The 18,246-nt window shown below is 36.3% G+C and overlaps 1 protein-coding gene across 1 annotated transcript in view; it reads left to right on the forward strand.

The window, feature by feature from the left end:
* The window catches only part of CFAP47 (cilia and flagella associated protein 47), a 466,299-nt gene that overhangs the window by 173,598 nt on the left and 274,455 nt on the right, over positions 1-18,246 (forward strand). The window contains exon 31 of the mRNA XM_024240715.2: positions 15,364-15,445. Coding sequence (XP_024096483.2) covers positions 15,364-15,445 — 82 coding nt within the window. The remainder of the gene's footprint in view (positions 1-15,363; positions 15,446-18,246) is intronic.

An 18,246-nucleotide genomic window follows, 5' to 3' on the forward strand; every position in this document is an offset into this window, starting at 1 on the left:
ACATTGCTTCTTTAGCCTGCGCTTGCAACATCCATGTACACTGAAACATCCCACATCCATAGGCAGTAATTTATTTAGCATTGAGTTGAACATGTTATTACTCTGTCTTCCATGCTCCTATACAATTAAAATGGCATTTATTACTTGTAATTATTTATGTAATATGGTTAATATATTTTTAGATATATTATTGTGATTTTCTCTTTTGCTTCTTTGTTTATGGAATCTGCTCCATAGTTGCTCAGAGATGTTCATCTATCCTAGCAGGAATAGAGATGGAGTGGCAGAATAATCTGTACAACAAACCCCCATGATACAAGTTTGCCTGTATAACAAACCTGCATATGTACTATTGAACTTAAAATTTAAATAAAAAAAGAATTAGAAACAATATAATGTGAATCACATGACACATAGTAGATTGTTATTGTTATTGTTGTTAAATGAAATGAATTATGGCCTAAGGCTTTCACATGCTTAGATATTTCCTTAAACTATTCCAATATAGTAACCACTAGTGACATACTGAAACTGATTCTTGTGATATCACTATCACTGAAATGGAATATTTATTTTAAAAATCCATTTTATGAGTAATAAATGTCTTGTTGACATAAAAATGTCAGAAAGCCAGTATTTATCAATTATATCCTCACATGTATTAGATTGAATGGAAACTTTATTTAAATTTTAATAAGTTTATAATAGAAAGCACGTAGCTTTTAATTTTACCACTTCCTACTTTTGGTCCTCAATAATTGATTCAATAAGGTAAGTGCTCTAATTCAATAAGTCCAAAACCTGAATGCATTTTTTTCAGAAAGTTAGTTTTACTCTGAAAATATAATAAATATTAACTGTGAGCAAAAGAAGGAGGCTTACATACTTCAGTCAATCCTGATTGTATGTATATAATGGAAATCAAACAAACTTTGTGACAGCATCATTAAACTCTATGGAACTTGCAATCGTTGTGTTATTCTTGTAGAATTCTTTTTGGCACAGCTCCCAGTAGTGTTGACATTAACATGGGTCATTTGTGTTATGACATTTTATGATGTGAGGATGCAGGTATGGAAGAATAATTTTGATATTAAAGCCACGCCATTCAGATTTATTTGCTCTTTATCTGCAAATACATGCCTATCAGGATATGTTGACTGTGATAAAATGACTTAACATTTAGAAAGTGACAGTGTGGTTAATAAAATTGGGTCATTAATTCAAGATATGTGCATATGTTTCATCATGGAAATATATGTATTCAAATACAAAATAATCACAAATGTTATCAGCTTCCCCATTTAAATTTGATAATACAGTAGGTAAGAACTTTTGTACACGTCAAATATCTACTCTGCAATAAATGAGCAACTTATGTTTAGGGATTAAGCTAGAATTTTTTAAGAAACAAATTTTTTGGAGATTAAGTTTAGCATTTAATAACTAATTGCACCTAATTATGTTTTGATCCACCCAATGCGAACTTGGAAAAAATATTCAAATAAAAAATCTAGTATGTAAAATTTTAATCAAATCAATTAGGAAAGTCAACTTTTTATGAAACTACTGACAAGACGTAAAATCTACTGATAAGACATAAAGGTAAATATTGTCTTATGCACTGATGAAGTTAGGCCTTGAGGTACATTCAAAATGAAAAGCATAAAACAAGTCTTCATAACAGTCTCAGCCTTTAAAATGAAAAAAATGCATTTTTCTTGTCCTCAGTTTTACCTAGGGTTTACTCTCTGGTGGACACTTTGGAATACTCAAATAAATAACATGTAGGCTCCCTCCTCAAGAATTTCCCATTTTAATGGTTCCCTGATATTTTCCTCCAGTTCTAAGTAACATTTGATAGAAGTGACCACTTACATACTGAAATTCTGTCTTGGCTTTGGGCGCAAGAAAACATTACAGTTTCTTCATATGCCTCTGAGTTGTATGTTTTGTTTTACTCTAGAGGATTTCAACTTAATGGAGACATCATCTCATTGCATTTCTACATAGGCTGTAGGTTGGCTAATCTTGCTGAGGAGTGGTGTTATGTAAAATTACATCTTATTTAAATCTATACCAATTTGACTAATGAAGATTCACAGAAGTAATGTGCATGAGGACAGGAGTTGTGTGAAAATCAAAAAGAAAGTTTTATGTTTTATTTCCCAACAAAGGAACTTTATGTAGGCAGTATGATTTCTTCTACTAACTTAGACTGACCCAGGGCCATGTCAAACTTAACTCTAGAACAGTGGACACTGCCTCCACCCAAGAAGAGTTCCCTTCCTCACTTCTATTTTCTCAGTCATCTGCACCATCTTCAAGGTTTGAGTTTTCAGAATCATCTTAAGCCTCCATTTTCCTTTTTCTTTTTCCAACTTCTCTGTAATCACAAGACTGCAAATTCTGAGGGTATTTCCAGAATTGAGAACTAGATGTAGGATTCTTTCCTATCAAATGTTTATTGGTGAGTGGTGTTCTAAGTTCACTAACTGAGTTAGACCTGAATATCTGAATCTCCGTTAGGAAATATTTGCCACAAAATACTAGATTTCTACACAGTGGCTCTGATGGTGATGGATATTCATATGAAGAGTTTGGCTAAAATTATTTCAATGAATTTGACAATGAAAAAATTATATATAAAAACATAAATGTGGCAAATTATATGCATATAAATATGTACATACATAGGCTTTAAAATGTATTAAATGACATAAATATTTACTGCTTCAAATATGCTACTGCAAGAATACATGATCAGAGTCTACAATTTTTGGATATTCTCTTTAGAATAAATAGATAATGAATTACCTTATACAAGCTTTCTATATTTAGGCATTTGTGGCTATAGGTACTCAATAAACCTTGGATGACTAGTGATCTCTCTGTTAGATGTTTTATTGTATTCAAACATTTCCAGATATTTTATTCAATTTTATAATATAACAGGAATAAAATGATTACTGCATTGACACAAATCCAATTCATAAAACTCTTTATGTTTTGTTACCATGTAGGGATTGATGTAGCTGATTATAGGTCTAAGTAAGTTCTTTCTCATTTATCAAGTTCTTTAAAGAAAACATCATAGGCACATTTTAGAATTAAGGGAAGTTTTAAAAGTTAACTATATAACTTTTATTTTATTTTTTTACTTTTTATTTTAAATTTTGGGGGTACATAGTATGTGCATGAGATATTTTGATACAGGCATGCAATGCATAATAATCTCATCACAGAAGATAGGGTATTAATCACCTTATCCTTTGTGTTACAAATAATCTATGTATACTATCATTATTTTAAAATGAAAAATTAAATTATTATTGACTAGAGTCACTCTGTTGTGCTATCCAATACTACACTTTATTCATTAATTATAATGATTTTTCATATCCATTAATTATCCCCACTTCCCCCTCACCCCCTGACTATCCTTCCCAGCCTCTGGTAACTATCCTTCTCTTCTCTATCTCCATGTCTTCAATTGTTTTGTTTTAGATCCCACAAATAATTGAGAACATCTGACTTTGGTCTTTCTGTGCTTGGCTTATTTCACTTAATATAATTACCTCCAGGTTAATACATGTTCTTGCAAATGACTGAATCTTTTTCTTTTTGATGGCTGAATAGTACTCCATTGTGTATTTGTATGACATTTTCTTTATCTATTCATCTGTTGATGGACCTACGGTGGCTTCCAAATCTTGGCTATTGTGAACAAACCTGCACAAATGTGGGAGTGAAGATATCTCTTCAAAATATTGATTTCCTTTCTTTTTTTTTTTTCTTTTTATTATTATTATTATTATACTTTAGGCTCTATGGTACATGTGCGCAACATGCAGGTAAGTTACATATGTATACATGTGCCATGCTGGTGCGCTGCACCCACCAACTCGTCATCTAGCATTAGGTATATCTCCCAATGCTATCCCTCCCCCCTCCCCCCACCCCACAACAGTCCCCGAAGTGTGATGTTCCCCTTCCTGTGTCCATGTGTTCTCATTGTTCAATTCCCACCTATGAGTGAGAATATGCGGTGTTTGGTTTTTTGTTCTTGCGATAGTTTACTGAGAATGATGATTTCCAATTTCATCCATGTCCCTACAAAGGACATGAACTCATCATTTTTTATGGCTGCATAGTATTCCATGCTTTATATGTGCCACATATTCTTAATCCAGTCTATCATTGTTGGACATTTGGGTTGGTTCCAAGTCTTTGCTATTGTGAATAATGCGGCAATAAACATACATGTGCATGTGTCTTTATAGCAGCATGATTTATAGTCCTTTGGGTATATACCCAGTAATGGGATGGCTGGGTCAAATGGAATTTCTAGTTCTAGATCCCTGAGGAATCGCCACACTGACTTCCACGAGGGTTGAACTAGTTTACACTCCCACCAACAGTGTAAAAGTGTTCCTATTTCTCCACATCCTCTCCAGCACCTGTTGTTTCCTGACTTTTTAATGATTGCCATTCTAACTGGTGTGCGATGGTATCTCATTGTGGTTTTGATTTGCATTTCTCTGATGGCCAGTGATGGTGAGCATTTTTTCATGTGTTTTTTGGCTGCATAAATGTCTTCTTTGAGAAGTGTCTGTTCATGTCCTTCGTCCACTTTTTGATGGGGTTGTTTGTTTTTTTCTTGTAAATTTGTTGGAGTTCATTGTAGATTCTGGATATTAGCCCTTTGTCAGATGAGTAGGTTGCAAAAATTTTCTCCCATTTTGTAGGTTGCCTGTTCACTCTGACGGTAGTTTCCTTTGCTGTGCAGAAGCTCTTTAGTTTAATTAGATCCCATTTGTCAATTTTGGCTTTTGTTGCCATTGCTTTTGGTGTTTTCGACATGAAGTCCTTGCCCATGCCTATGTCCTGAATGGTAATGCCTAGGTTTTCTTCTAGGGTTTTTATGGTTTTAGGTCTAACATTTAAGTCTTTAATCCATCTTGAATTGATTTTTGTATAAGGTGTAAGGAAGGGATCCAGTTTCAGCTTTCTGCATATGGCTAGCCAGTTTTCCCAGTACCATTTATTAAATAGGGAATCCTTTCCCCATTTCTTGTTTTTGTCAGGTTTGTCAAAGATCAGATAGTTGTAGATATGTGGCATTATTTCTGACGGCTCTGTTCTGTTCCATTGATCTATATCTCTGTTTTGGTACCAGTACCATGCTGTTTTGGTTACTGTAGCCTTGTAGTATAGTTTGAAGTCAGGTAGTGTGATGCCTCCAGCTTTGTTCTTTTGGCTTAGGATTGACTTGGCGATGCGGGCTCTTTTTTGGTTCCACATGAACTTTCAAGTAGTTTTTTCCAATTCTGTGAAGAAAGTCATTGGTAACTTGATGGGGATGGCATTGAATCTGTAAATTACCTTGGGAAGGGTGGCCATTTTCATGATATTGATTCTTCCTACCCATGAGCATGGAATGTTCTTCCATTTGTTTGTATCCTCTTTTATTTCCTTGAGCAGTGGTTTGTAGTTCTCCTTGAAGAGGTCCTTCACATCCCTTGTAAGTTGGATTCCTAGGTATTTTATTCTCTTTGAAGCAATTGTGAATGGGAGTTCACTCATGATTTGGCTCTCTGTTTGTCTGTTATTGATGTATAAGAATGCTTGTGATTTTTGTACATTGATTTTGTATCCTGAGAGTTTGCTGAATTTGCTTATCAGCTTAAGGAGATTTTGGGCTGAGACAATGGGGTTTTCTAGATATACTATCATGTCATCTGCAAACAGGGACAATTTGACTTCCTCTTTTCCTAATTGAATACCCTTGATTTCCTTCTCTTGCCTAATTGCCCTGGCCAGAACTTCCAACACTATGTTGAATAGAAGTGGTGAGAGAGGGCATCCCTGTCTTGTGCCAGTTTTCAAAGGGAATGCTTCCAGTTTTTGCCCATTCAATATGATATTGGCTGTGGGTTTGTCATAAATAGCTCTTATTATTTTGAGATACGTCCCATCAATACCTAATTTATTGAGAGTTTTTAGCATGAAGGGTTGTTGAATTTTGTCAAAGGCCTTTTCTGCATCTATTGAGATAATCATGTGGTTTTTGTCTTTGGTTCTGTTTATATGCTGGATTATATTTATTGATTTGCGTATATTGAACCAGCCTTGCATCCCAGGGATGAAGCCCACTTGATCATGGTGGATAAGCTTTTTGATGTGCTGCTGGATTCAGTTTGCCAGTATTTTATTGAGGAGTTTTGCATCAATGTTCATCAAGGATATTGGTCTACAATTCTGTTTTTTTGTTGTGTCTCTGCCAGGCTTTGGTATCAGGATGATGCTGGCCTCATAAAATGAGTTAGGGAGGATTCCCTCTTTTTCTATTGATTGGAATAGTTTCAGAAGGAATGGTACCAGCTCCTCCTTGTACCTCTGGTAGAATTTGGCTGTGAACCCATCTGGTCCTGGACTTTTTTTGGTTGGTAAGCTATTGATTATTGCCACAATTTCAGCTCCTGTTATTGGTCTATTCAGAGATTCAACTTCTTCCTGGTTTAGTCTTGGGAGGGTGTATATGTTGAGGAAATTATCCATTTCTTCTAGATTTTCTAGTTTATTTGCGTAGAGGTGTTTGTAATATTCTCTGATGGTAGTTTGTATTTCTGTGGGATCGGTGGTGATATCCCCTTTATCATTTTTTATTGCATCTATTTGATTCTTCTCTCTTTTTTTCTTTATTAATCTTGCTAGCGGTCTATCAATTTTGTTGATCCTTTCAAAAAACCAGCTCCTGGATTCATTGATTTTTTGAAGGGTTTTTTGTGTCTCTATTTCCTTCAGTTCTGCTCTGATTTTAGTTATTTCTTGCCTTCTGCTAGCTTTTGAATGTGTTTGCTCTTGCTTTTCTAGTTCTTTTAATTGTGATGTTAGGGTGTCAATTTTGGATCTTTCCTGCTTTCTCTTGTGGGCATTTAGTGCTATAAATTTCCCTCTACACACTGCTTTGAATGCATCCCAGAGATTCTGGTATGTTGTGTCTTGGTTCTCGTTGGTTTCAAAGAACATCTTTATTTCTGCCTTCATTTCGTTATGTACCCAGTAGTCATTCAGGAGCAGGTTGTTCAGTTTCCACGTAGTTGAGCGGTTTTGAGTGAGATTCTTAATCCTGAGTTCTAGCTTGATTGCACTGTGATCTGAGAGATAGTTTGTTATAATTTCTATTCTTTTACATTTATTGAGGAGAGCTTTACTTCCAAGTATATGGTCAATTTTGGAATAGGTGTGGTGTGGTGCTGAAAAAAATGTATATTCTGTTGATTTGGGGTGGAGAGTTCTGTAGATGTCTATTAGGTCCGCTTGGTGCAGAGCTGAGTTCAATTCCTGGGTATCCTTGTTGACTTTCTGTCTCGTTGATCTGTCTAATGTTGACAGTGGGGTGTTGAAGTCTCCCATTATTAATGTGTGGGAGTCTAAGTCTCTTTGTAGGTCACTCAGGACTTGCTTTATGAATCTGGGTGCTCCTGTATGGGGTGCATATATATTTAGGATAGTTAGCTCTTCTTGTTGAATTAATCCCTTTACCATTATGTAATGGCCTTCTTTGTCTCTTTTGATCTTTGTTGGTTTAAAGTCTGTTTTATCAGAGACTAGGATTGCAACCCCTGCCTTTTTTTGTTTTCCATTTGCTTGGTAGATCTTCCTCCATCCTTTTATTTTGAGCCTATGTGTGTCTCTGCACGTGAGATGGGTTTCCTGAATACAGCACACTGATGGGTCTTGAGTCTTTATCCAATTTGCCAGTCTGTGTCTTTGTATTGGAGCATTTAGTCCATTTACATTTAAAGTTAATATTGTTATGTGTGAATTTGATCCTGTCATTATGATGTTAGCTGGTTATTTTGCTCGTTAGTTGATGCAGTCTCTTCCTAGTCTCGATGGTCTTTACATTTCGGTATGATTTTGCAGTGGCTGGTACCGGTTGTGCCTTTCCATGTTTAGCGCTTCCTTCAGGAGCTCTTTTAGGGCAGGCCTGGTGGTGACAAAATCTCTCAGCATTTGCTTGTCTGTAAAGTATTTTATTTCTCCTTCACTTATGAAGCTTCGTTTGGCTGGATATGCAATTCTGGGTTGAAAATTCTTTTCTTTAAGAATGTTGAATATTGGCCCCCACTCTCTTCTGGCTTGTAGGGTTTCTGCCGAGAGATCCGCTGTTAGTCTGATGGGCTTCCCTTTGTGGGTAACCCGACCTTTCTCTCTGGCTGCCCTTAACATTTTTTCCTTCATTTCAACTTTGGTGAATCTGACAATTATGTGTCTTGGAGTTGCTCTTCTCGAGGAGTATCTTTGTGGTGTTCTCTGTATTTCCTGAATGTGAATGTTGGCCTGCCTTGCTAGATTGGGGAAGTTCTCCTGGATAATATCCTGCAGAGTGTTTTCCAACTTGTTTCCATTCTCCCCGTCACTTTCAGGTACACCAATCAGACGTAGATTTGGTCTTTTCACATAGTCCCACATTTCTTGGAGGCTTTGCTCGTTTCTTTTTATTCCTTTTTCTCTAAACTTCCCTTCTCGCTTCATTTCATTCATTTCATCTTCCAGGGCTGATACCCTTTCTTCCATTTGATCGCATCGGCTCCTGAGGCTTCTGCATTCTTCACGTAGTTCTCGAGCCTTGGTTTTCAGCTCCATCAGCTCCTTTAAGCACTTCTCTGTATTGGTTATTCTAGTTATACATTCTTCTAAATTTTTTTCAAAGTTTTCAACTTCTTTGCCTTTGGTTTGAATATCCTCCCATAGCTCGGAGTAATTTGATCATCTGAAGCCTTCTTCTCTCAGCTCGTCAAAGTCATTCTCCGTCCAGCTTTGTTCCGTTGCTGGTGAGGAACTGCGTTCCTTTGGAGGAGGAGAGGTACTCTGCTTTTTAGAGTTTCCAGTTTTTCTGCTCTGGTTTTTTCCTATCTTTGTGGTTTTATCTACTTTTGGTCTTTGATGATGGTGATGTACAGATGGGTTTTTGTTGTGGATGTCCTTTCTGTTAGTTTTCCTTCTAACAGACAGGACCCTCAGCTGCAGGTCTGTTGGAGTACCTGGCTGGCCGTGTGAGGTGTCAGTCTGCCCCTGCTGGGGGGTGCCTCCCAGTTAGGCTGCTCGGGGGTCAGGGGTCAGGGACCCACTTGAGGAGGCAGTCTGCCTGTTCTCAGATCTCCAGTTGCGTGCTGGGAGAACCACTGCTCTCCTCAAAGCTGTCAGACAGGGACATTTAAGTCTGCAGAGGTTACTGCTGTCTTTTTGTTTGTCTGTGCCCTGCCCCCAGAGGTGGAGCCTACAGAGGCAGGCAGGCCTCCTTGAGCTGTGGTGGGCTCCACCCAGTTCAAGCTTCCAGGCTGCTTTGTTTACCTAAGTGAGCCTGGGCAATGGCGGGCGCCCCTCCCCCAGCCTCGCTGCCGACTTGCTGTTTGATCTCAGACTGCTGTGCTAGCAATCAGCGAGACTCCGTGGGCGTAGGACCCTCTGAGCCAGGTGCGGGCTATACTCTCGTCGGGCACCGTTTTCCTAAGCCCGTCGGAAAAGCACAGTATTCGGGTGGGAGTGGCCCGATTTTCCAGGTGCCGTCTGTCACCCCTTTCTTTGACTAGGAAAGGGAACTCCCTGACCCCTTGCGCTTCCCGAGTGAGGCAATGCCTCGCCCCTGCTTCGGCTGGCACAGGGTGCACTCACCCACTGACCTGCGCCCACTGTCTGGCACTCCCTAGTGAGATGAACCCGGTACCTCAGATGGAAATGCAGAAATCACCAGTCTTCTGCTTCGCTCGCGCTGGGAGCTGTAGACCGGAGCTGTTCCTATTCGGCCATCTTGGCTCGATTTCCTTTCTTTTGGCTATATATCCAGCAAGGAGATTGCTGGATTTTGAGGTAGCTCTGTTTTTAGTTTTCTGAGGAAACTCCAAACTTTTCTCTGGAATGGTTGTACTAATTTACATTACCACCACAGTGTACAAAGGCTCCCTTTTCTCTATATCCTCAGCAGCATTTGTTACTGCCTGTCTTTTGGATAAATGTCATTTTAACTGGGATGAGATGATATCTCTTTATACTTTTGATTTGCATTTATCTGATGATCAATGATGTTAAGTACATTTTCATGTGGCCATTTGCCATTTGTATGTTTTCTTTTGATAAATGCCTTTTCAAATATTTTGCCCATTAAAAAATGAAATGAGAAATAGAAAAATACAAAAATGAAAAAACAAAAAATGGTGTTAGTTGATTGAAGGTAAAAAAAGAAACAAAATAAATATAAAAATTTTAAAAAGAAACAAATATTGTGCCTATTTTAAAATTGGATTCTTAGATATTTTTCTACAGAGTTGTTTGAGCGCCTTATATATTCTGGTTATTAACCCTTGACTGATGGGTAGTATGCAAATATTTTGTCCCATTATAGGATTTGTCTATTTTCTTTGTTGATTGTTTCCTTTGCTATACAGAAGCCATGTATTCATTTATGCTTTAATTGCCTGTTCTTGAGGGATATTACTCAAGGAATTTTTGCCCAGACCTGTATCGTTCAGAGTTTCTTTGAAGTTTTCTTGTAGTAGTTTCATAGTTTGAGGATATAGCTTTAAGCCTTTATTATATTTTGATTTTATTTTTGTGTATGGTGGGAGACAGATGTCTAGTTTCATTCTTCTGCATATGGATATGCAGTTTTTCCAGTACCATTTATTGACAATACTGTCTTTTCACCACTTTGTGTTCCTGGCACCTTTGTCGAAAATGAGTTCATTGTAGGCCTGTGCATTTGATTTTGGTTTCTGTATTCTGTTCCATTGGTCAATGTGTATGTTTTTAGACCAGTAACATGCTGTTTTGGTTACTATGGCTCTGTAGTATAATTTGAAATCAGGTAAAGTGATTCCTTCAGTTTTGTTCTTTTTGCTTAAGATAGCTTTGACTCTTCTGGGTCTTTTGTGGTTCCATATAAATGTAAGGATTTTGTTTCTCTTTCTGTGTGGAATGTCATTTGTATTTTGACAGAAATTGCATTGAATCTGTAAATTGCTTTGGGTAGCATAGACATCTTAATAATAATGATAATTCCAATTCATGAACATGGAATAGCTCTCCATTTTTTGGTGTCCTCTTCAACATATTTGATCAGTGATTTATGGTTTTCTTTATAGAGATCTTTTACTTCTTTGGTTAAGTTAATTCCTTGGTACTTAATTTTATTTGTGGCTATTGTAAATGGGACACCTGTTTTAAAATTTCTTGTTTCAGTTTTTTCACTGTTGGCATATAGAAATGCTATTGAATTTTGTATGTTGATTTTGTACCCTGCAACTTTACTGAATTTGTTCATTATTTCTAATAGGTTTTTTGGTGGAGTCTTTAGGTTTTTCTAAATATAAGATCATATCATTTGCAAACACGGATGATTTGACTTTTTTATTCTAATTTGTATGCTCATTATTTTTTATCTTGTCTAATTGCTCTAGCTGGGACTTCCTGTACTATGTTCAATGACAGTGATGAAAGTGGGCATCCTTGTTGTGTTGCAGATTTTACAGGAAAGGCTTTTAGTTTTTCCCCATTCAGTATGATACTAGCTGTGGGTCTGTCATATATGGATTTTATTCTTTTGAGGTATATTCCTTCCACATCCAGTTTTTTGAGAGTATTTTATCTTAAAGTGATGTTAAATTTTATCAAATACTTTTTCACTATTGGTTGAAATTATCATATGATTTTTGTCCTTTATTCTGTTGATGATGTGTTCTACTTGATTGATTGTATTACATACATTGCATACATTAAACCATTCTTGACTCACAGGGATAAATCTCACCTGGTCATGATTAATGATCTTTTTACTGTATTGCTGAATTTGGTTTGCTAATATTTTGTTGAGGTTTTCTGCATCAATATTCATCAGGGATATTGGACTGTAGCATTCCTTTTTTATATTTCTTTGCTTTTGGCATTAGGGTAATAGTGGCCTTATATAATGATTTTGGAAGCATTCCCTCTTCCTCTATTTTATAAAATAGTTTGAGTAGGGATGGTATTAGTTCTTCTTTAAATATTTGGTAGAATTCAGCAGTAAAGCCATTTGGTCCTGGGCTTTTCTTTATTGGGTGACTCTTTCTTACGGTTGTGATCTTGTTATTTGTTATTGGTCTGTTCAGGTTTTGGATTTCTTCCTGTTACAGTCTTGGTCAGTTGCATGTGTCTAGGACTTTGTCCATTTCTTCTAGATTTTCCAGTTTATTGGTCATCGTAGCTACTTGTGATCATTTGAATTTCTGCAGTATCAGTTGTAATGCCTTCTTTATCACCTCTGATTTTATTTATTGTATCTTCTTTCTTTTTATCTTAGTCTGGCTAAAGGTTTGTCAACTTTATCTTGTCAAAAAAGCAACCTTTGTTTTATTGATTTATTTATTTCAATTTCATGTATTTCTGCTCTGATGTTGATAATTTCTTTTCTTCGATTACTTTGGGATTTCGCTTGCTCTTGCTTTTCTCTTTCCTTAAAATGGAACATTCGGTTGTTAGTGTGAAGATTTTCTGCTTTTTGAAGTATCTACTTACAGCTATAAACTTCCCTCTTAGTACTGCTTTTGGTATATTTGATAGGTTTTGATATGTTGTGTTTCCAATATCATTTATCTCAAGAATTTTTTCAATTTCCTTAATTTATTCATTGAAGCACTGGTCATTCAGGGGCACATTTTTAAGTTTTCACATATTTGTATAGTTTCCAAATACCTCTTCTTATTAATTTCTTGTTTTATCCCATTGTAGTCAGAAGATGCTTGATATAATTTTAAATTTTGAATGTTTTAAGACTTGTTTTGTGACCTAACATGTGGTCTGTCCTTCAGAATGATCCATGTGCTGAGGAAAACAATAGGTGTTCCATAGCCATTAGATGAAAACTTTTGGAAATATCTATTAGATCCATTAGGTCTATAGTGCAGATGAAGTCTGATGTGTCTTCATTTTCTGTCTGGAATATCTGTCAAATGCTGAAAGTGGGGTTGAACTCTCTAGCTATTATTATCTATTGGCCTATCTCACTCTTTACTTCTAAAATTTGCTTTATATATCTGGGTGTAACCGTGTTTAGTGCAAATATATTTACAATTGTTATATCCTCTTGCTTGATTGACCCTTTTATCATTATATAATGACCTTCTTTGTCTCTTCTTATAGTTTTCGTATTGAAATCTACTTTTTTTTGATACAAGTATAGCTACTCCTGCTTTTTTTTTAAATTTCCATTAGCATGGGATATCTTTTTCCATCCGTGTATATTCAGTCTATGTGCATCTTTATAGGTGAAGTGTGTTTCTTGTGGCAACAGATCATGGGATCTTTTTTCATCCATTCAACCATTCTATATATTTTGATTTAATACTTTAGTCCATTTACATTCAATACTATTATTGATAAGTAAGGATTTACTTCTGCCTTTTTAAAATTTCTTTTCTCATTTTCTTCTCTTTCTTTTCTTCCTGTTTAACTTTAATGAGATGATTTTCTCTGGTAATGTGATTTTGCTTCTTGCTTTTTATTTTTTGTGTATCTGTCATATGTTTTGGGGTTTGTAGTTACCATGAGGCTTGCAAATAGTATCTTATAACCCTTATTTTAAGCTGATAACAACTTAACACAGTTTGCATAAACAAACAAACAAAAAAGAAACAAGTGAAAAGAAAACTAATAAAGACTCTACACCTTAACTTCAACCCCTCGCTTTTTAATTTTTGTTGTTTCTATTGATATCATATTGTACTCTATGGCTTTGTAGTTATTATTTTTAATTGGTTGATTACTTAGTCTTTCTATTTAAGATAAGAGTAGTTTACACACCACAGTTACAGTGTTGTAATAATCTGTGGGTTTTTTTTGTGTACTTACTATTGCCTTTGAGTTTTGTGCCTTCAGATAATTACTTATGGTTTGTTATTGTCCTTTTCCTTCTGTTTGAAGTATTCCTGTTGGCATGTCTTGTGTTGATGAAATCTCTCAACTACTGTTAGGGGTCTAGTAAAGTCTTTATTACTTTTTCATATTTGAAGGATAATTTTACTAGATATTCTATTTTAGTGTAAAAGTGTTTTTTGTTTTGTTTTTTTCTTCAGCACTTTAAATATGTCATACCACTCTCTCCCGGCCTGTAACGTTTCCACTAAAAAGTCTACTGCCAGACATATTGGAGGTCCATTATATGTTATTTATTTCTTTTCTCTTGCTGCCTTTAGGATCATTTCTTAAAATTTTTGATCTTTGGGAGATTGGTTATTTAATGTGTGGAGGTAGCCTGCTTTGGGAGTTTTATTATTAAATGCCTTGAGGTAGTCTTCTGTGGATTAACTCTGTTTGGTGTTCTAAAATTCATTTGGATATTGGATATTTGGATATTGATTTGGGATATTGATATATTTCTCTAGGTTTGGGAAGTTCTCTGCTATTATCTTTTGAATAAACTCTTTGACCCTGGCTCTTTCTCTACCTCCTCTGTAAGGCCAGTAAGTCTTAGGTTTGCCCTTTTGGGGCCATCCTCTAGATCATGTAGGTATGCTTCATTGTTTTTATTCTTTCTTTTTTTGTGTCCTCTATCTATTTTTAAATAGCCTGCCTTCAAGCTCACTTTTTCTTCTGCTTAATAAATTCTGCTATTAAAAGACTGATCCATTCTTTAGTATGCCAATTGCATTTTTCAACTCCAGAATTCCTACTTGATTTTTTAAAATTATTTTAATCTGTTTGTTAAACTTATCTGATAGAATTCTGAATTCCTTCTCCACGTTAGGTTGAATTTCTTTGAGTTTCCTCAACACAGCTATTTTGAATTCTCTCTCTGAAAGGTCACATATCTCTGTTTTTCCAGGAATGGTCCTTGGTGCCTTATTTAGTTTATTTGGTGAGCTCATGTTTTCCTGTATCATCTTGATTCTTGGAAATGTGTATCTGTATTTGGGCATTGAAGAGTTACAATTAGCAGGTGGCAAAGCCAGCCAGGCCTATATCTTTCCTTTAAGGCTTAGAGTTCCCCCAGACCCCAGGTGGGTCCAGAGGTGCTGTTCAGAGCAACAGACTAGAGTTAAAAAACTAGAATTCCACCTGGTGTTATATTGTACTGTGGCTGAGCTGGCACTCAAACCATAGGACACTTTCTTCTCACTCTTCCCTCCCCTTTCCAAAGGCAGAGAAGCTTCACCCAGTGGCCACTGCCACCTCTGGATAATTATATAACTTTTAAATTTGAACAATAAAATCTAGCATATGTACAAATGTGACTTGAAATATTTAATTAATGGTCAATGCAAATCATATATAGAACATGTATATTGTATTATAACTTGAGTTTTTCTTTTTTAATTTTAGTGCTCAAGGAGGATGTATTTCACATGTCCTGCCAGAATTTTTGCTTGAACCAGAAGATTATAAGAGGTGGATTGAAATTATGGTAAGAAAATATAATTTCTTGGAACAAACCACACAGTTATTATTGTATGTACTGGTATTTGGCCTATGTTAGAATATTCTATTTCAGAGTCCTCGAGTTTTATGTACAAAATATTATTAGGATCATAATTTTTGGATAACCCATATGTTTTTGTACATTTGTCTAAAAATCTCTATGGAGTTCCTATGCAAAAATGATTACATGGCTTTCTTTTTTTTTTTTTTTTTTTTTTTTTTTTCTTTTTTTTCTTTTATTATTATTATTATTATTAAACTTTAGGTTTTATGGTACATGTGCGCAATGTGCAGGTTAGTTACATATGTATACATGTGCCATGCTGGTGCGCTGCACCCACCAACTCGTCATCTAGCATTAGGTATATCTCCCAATGCTATCCCTCCCCCCTCCCCCCACCCCACAACAGTCCCCAGAGTGTGATGTTCCCCTTCCTGTGTCCATGTGTTCTCATTGTTCAATTCCCACCTATGAGTGAGAATATGCGGTGTTTGGTTTTTTGTTCTTGCGATAGTTTACTGAGAATGATGATTTCCAATTTCATCCATGTCCCTACAAAGGACGTGAACTCATCATTTTTTATGGCTGCATAGTATTCCATGGTGTATATGTGCCACATTTTCTTAATCCAGTCTATCATTGTTGGACATTTGGGTTGGTTCCAAGTCTTTGCTATTGTGAATAATGCCGCAATAAACATACGTGTGCATGTGTCTTTATAGCAGCATGATTTATAGTCCTTTGGGTATATACCCAGTAATGGGATGGCTGGGTCGAATGGAATTTCTAGTTCTAGATCCCTGAGGAATCGCCACACTGACTTCCACAAGGGTTGAACTAGTTTACAGTCCCACCAACAGTGTAAAAGTGTTCCTATTTCTCCACATCCTCTCCAGCACCTGTTGTTTCCTGACTTTTTAATGATTGCCATTCTAACTGGTGTGAGATGGTATCTCATTGTGGTTTTGATTTGCATTTCTCTGATGGCCAGTGATGGTGAGCATTTTTTCATGTGTTTTTTGGCTGCATAAATGTCTTCTTTTGAGAAGTGTCTGTTCATGTCCTTTGCCCACTTTTTGATGGGGTTGTTTGTTTTTTTCTTGTAAATTTGTTGGAGTTCATTGTAGATTCTGGATATTAGCCCTTTGTCAGATGAGTAGGTTGCGAAAATTTTCTCCCATTTTGTAGGTTGCCTGTTAACTCTGATGGTGGTTTCTTTTGCTGTGCAGAAGCTCTTGAGTTTAATTAGATCCCATTTGTCAATTTTGGCTTTTGTTGCCATTGCTTTTGGTGTTTTCGACATGAAGTCCTTGCCCATGCCTATGTCCTGAATGGTAATGCCTAGGTTTTCTTCTAGGGTTTTTATGGTTTTAGGTCTAACATTTAAGTCTTTAATCCATCTTGAATTGATTTTTGTATAAGGTGTAAGGAAGGGATCCAGTTTCAGCTTTCTACATATGGCTAGCCAGTTTTCCCAGCACCATTTATTAAATAGGGAATCCTTTCCCCATTTCTTGTTTTTGTCAGGTTTGTCAAAGATCAGATACTTGTAGATATGTGGCATTATTTCTGACGGCTCTGTTCTGTTCCATTGATCTATATCTCTGTTTTGGTACCAGTACCATGCTGTTTTGGTTACTGTAGCCTTGTAGTATAGTTTGAAGTCAGGTAGTGTGATGCCTCCAGCTTTGTTCTTTTGGCTTAGGATTGACTTGGCGATGCGGGCTCTTTTCTGGTTCCATATGAACTTTAAAGTAGTTTTTTCCAATTCTGAGAAGAAAGTCATTGGTAGCTTGATGGGGATGGCATTGAATCTGTAAATTACCTTGGGAAGGATGGCCATTTTCATGATATTGATTCTTCCTACCCATGAGCATGGAATGTTCTTCCATTTGTTTGTATCCTCTTTTATTTCCTTGAGCAGTGGTTTGTAGTTCTCCTTGAAGAGGTCTTTCACATCCCTTGTAAGTTGGATTCCTAGGTATTTTATTCTCTTTGAAGCAATTGTGAGTGGGAGTTCACTCATGATTTGGCTCTCTGTTTGTCTGTTATTGATGTATAAGAATGCTTGTGATTTTTGCACGTTGATTTTGTATCCTGAGACTTTGCTGAAGTTGCTTATCAGCTTAAGGAGATTTTGGGCTGAGACAATGGGGTTTTCTAGATATACTATCATGTCATCTGCAAACAGGGACAATTTGATTTCCTCTTTTCCTAATTGAATACCCTTGATTTCCTTCTCCTGCCTAATTGCCCTGGCCAGAACTTCCAACACTATGTTGAATAGAAGTGGTGAGAGAGGGCATCCCTGTCTTGTGCCAGTTTTCAAAGGGAATGCTTCCAGTTTTTGCCCATTCAGTATGATATTGGCTGTGGGTTTGTCATAAATAGCTCTTATTATTTTGAGATACGTCCCATCAATTCCTAATTTATTGAGAGTTTTTAGCATGAAGGGTTGTTGAATTTTGTCAAAGGCCTTTTCTGCATCTATTGAGATAATCATGTGGTTTTTGTCTTTCGTTCTGTTTATATGCTGGATTACATTTATTGATTTGCGTATATTGAACCAGCCTTGCATCCCAGGGATGAAGCCCACTTGATCATGGTGGATAAGCTTTTTGATGTGCTGCTGGATTCTGTTTGCCAGTATTTTATTGAGGATTTTTGCATCAATGTTCATCAAGGATATTGGTCTAAAATTCTCTTTTTTTGTTGTGTCTCTGCCAGGCTTTGGTATCAGGATGATGCTGGCCTCATAAAATGAATTAGGGAGGATTCCCTCTTTT

This window comes from Pongo abelii, chromosome X (genome assembly GCF_028885655.2).
Source record: "Pongo abelii isolate AG06213 chromosome X, NHGRI_mPonAbe1-v2.0_pri, whole genome shotgun sequence".
Taxonomy (NCBI): Eukaryota; Metazoa; Chordata; class Mammalia; order Primates; family Hominidae; genus Pongo; species Pongo abelii.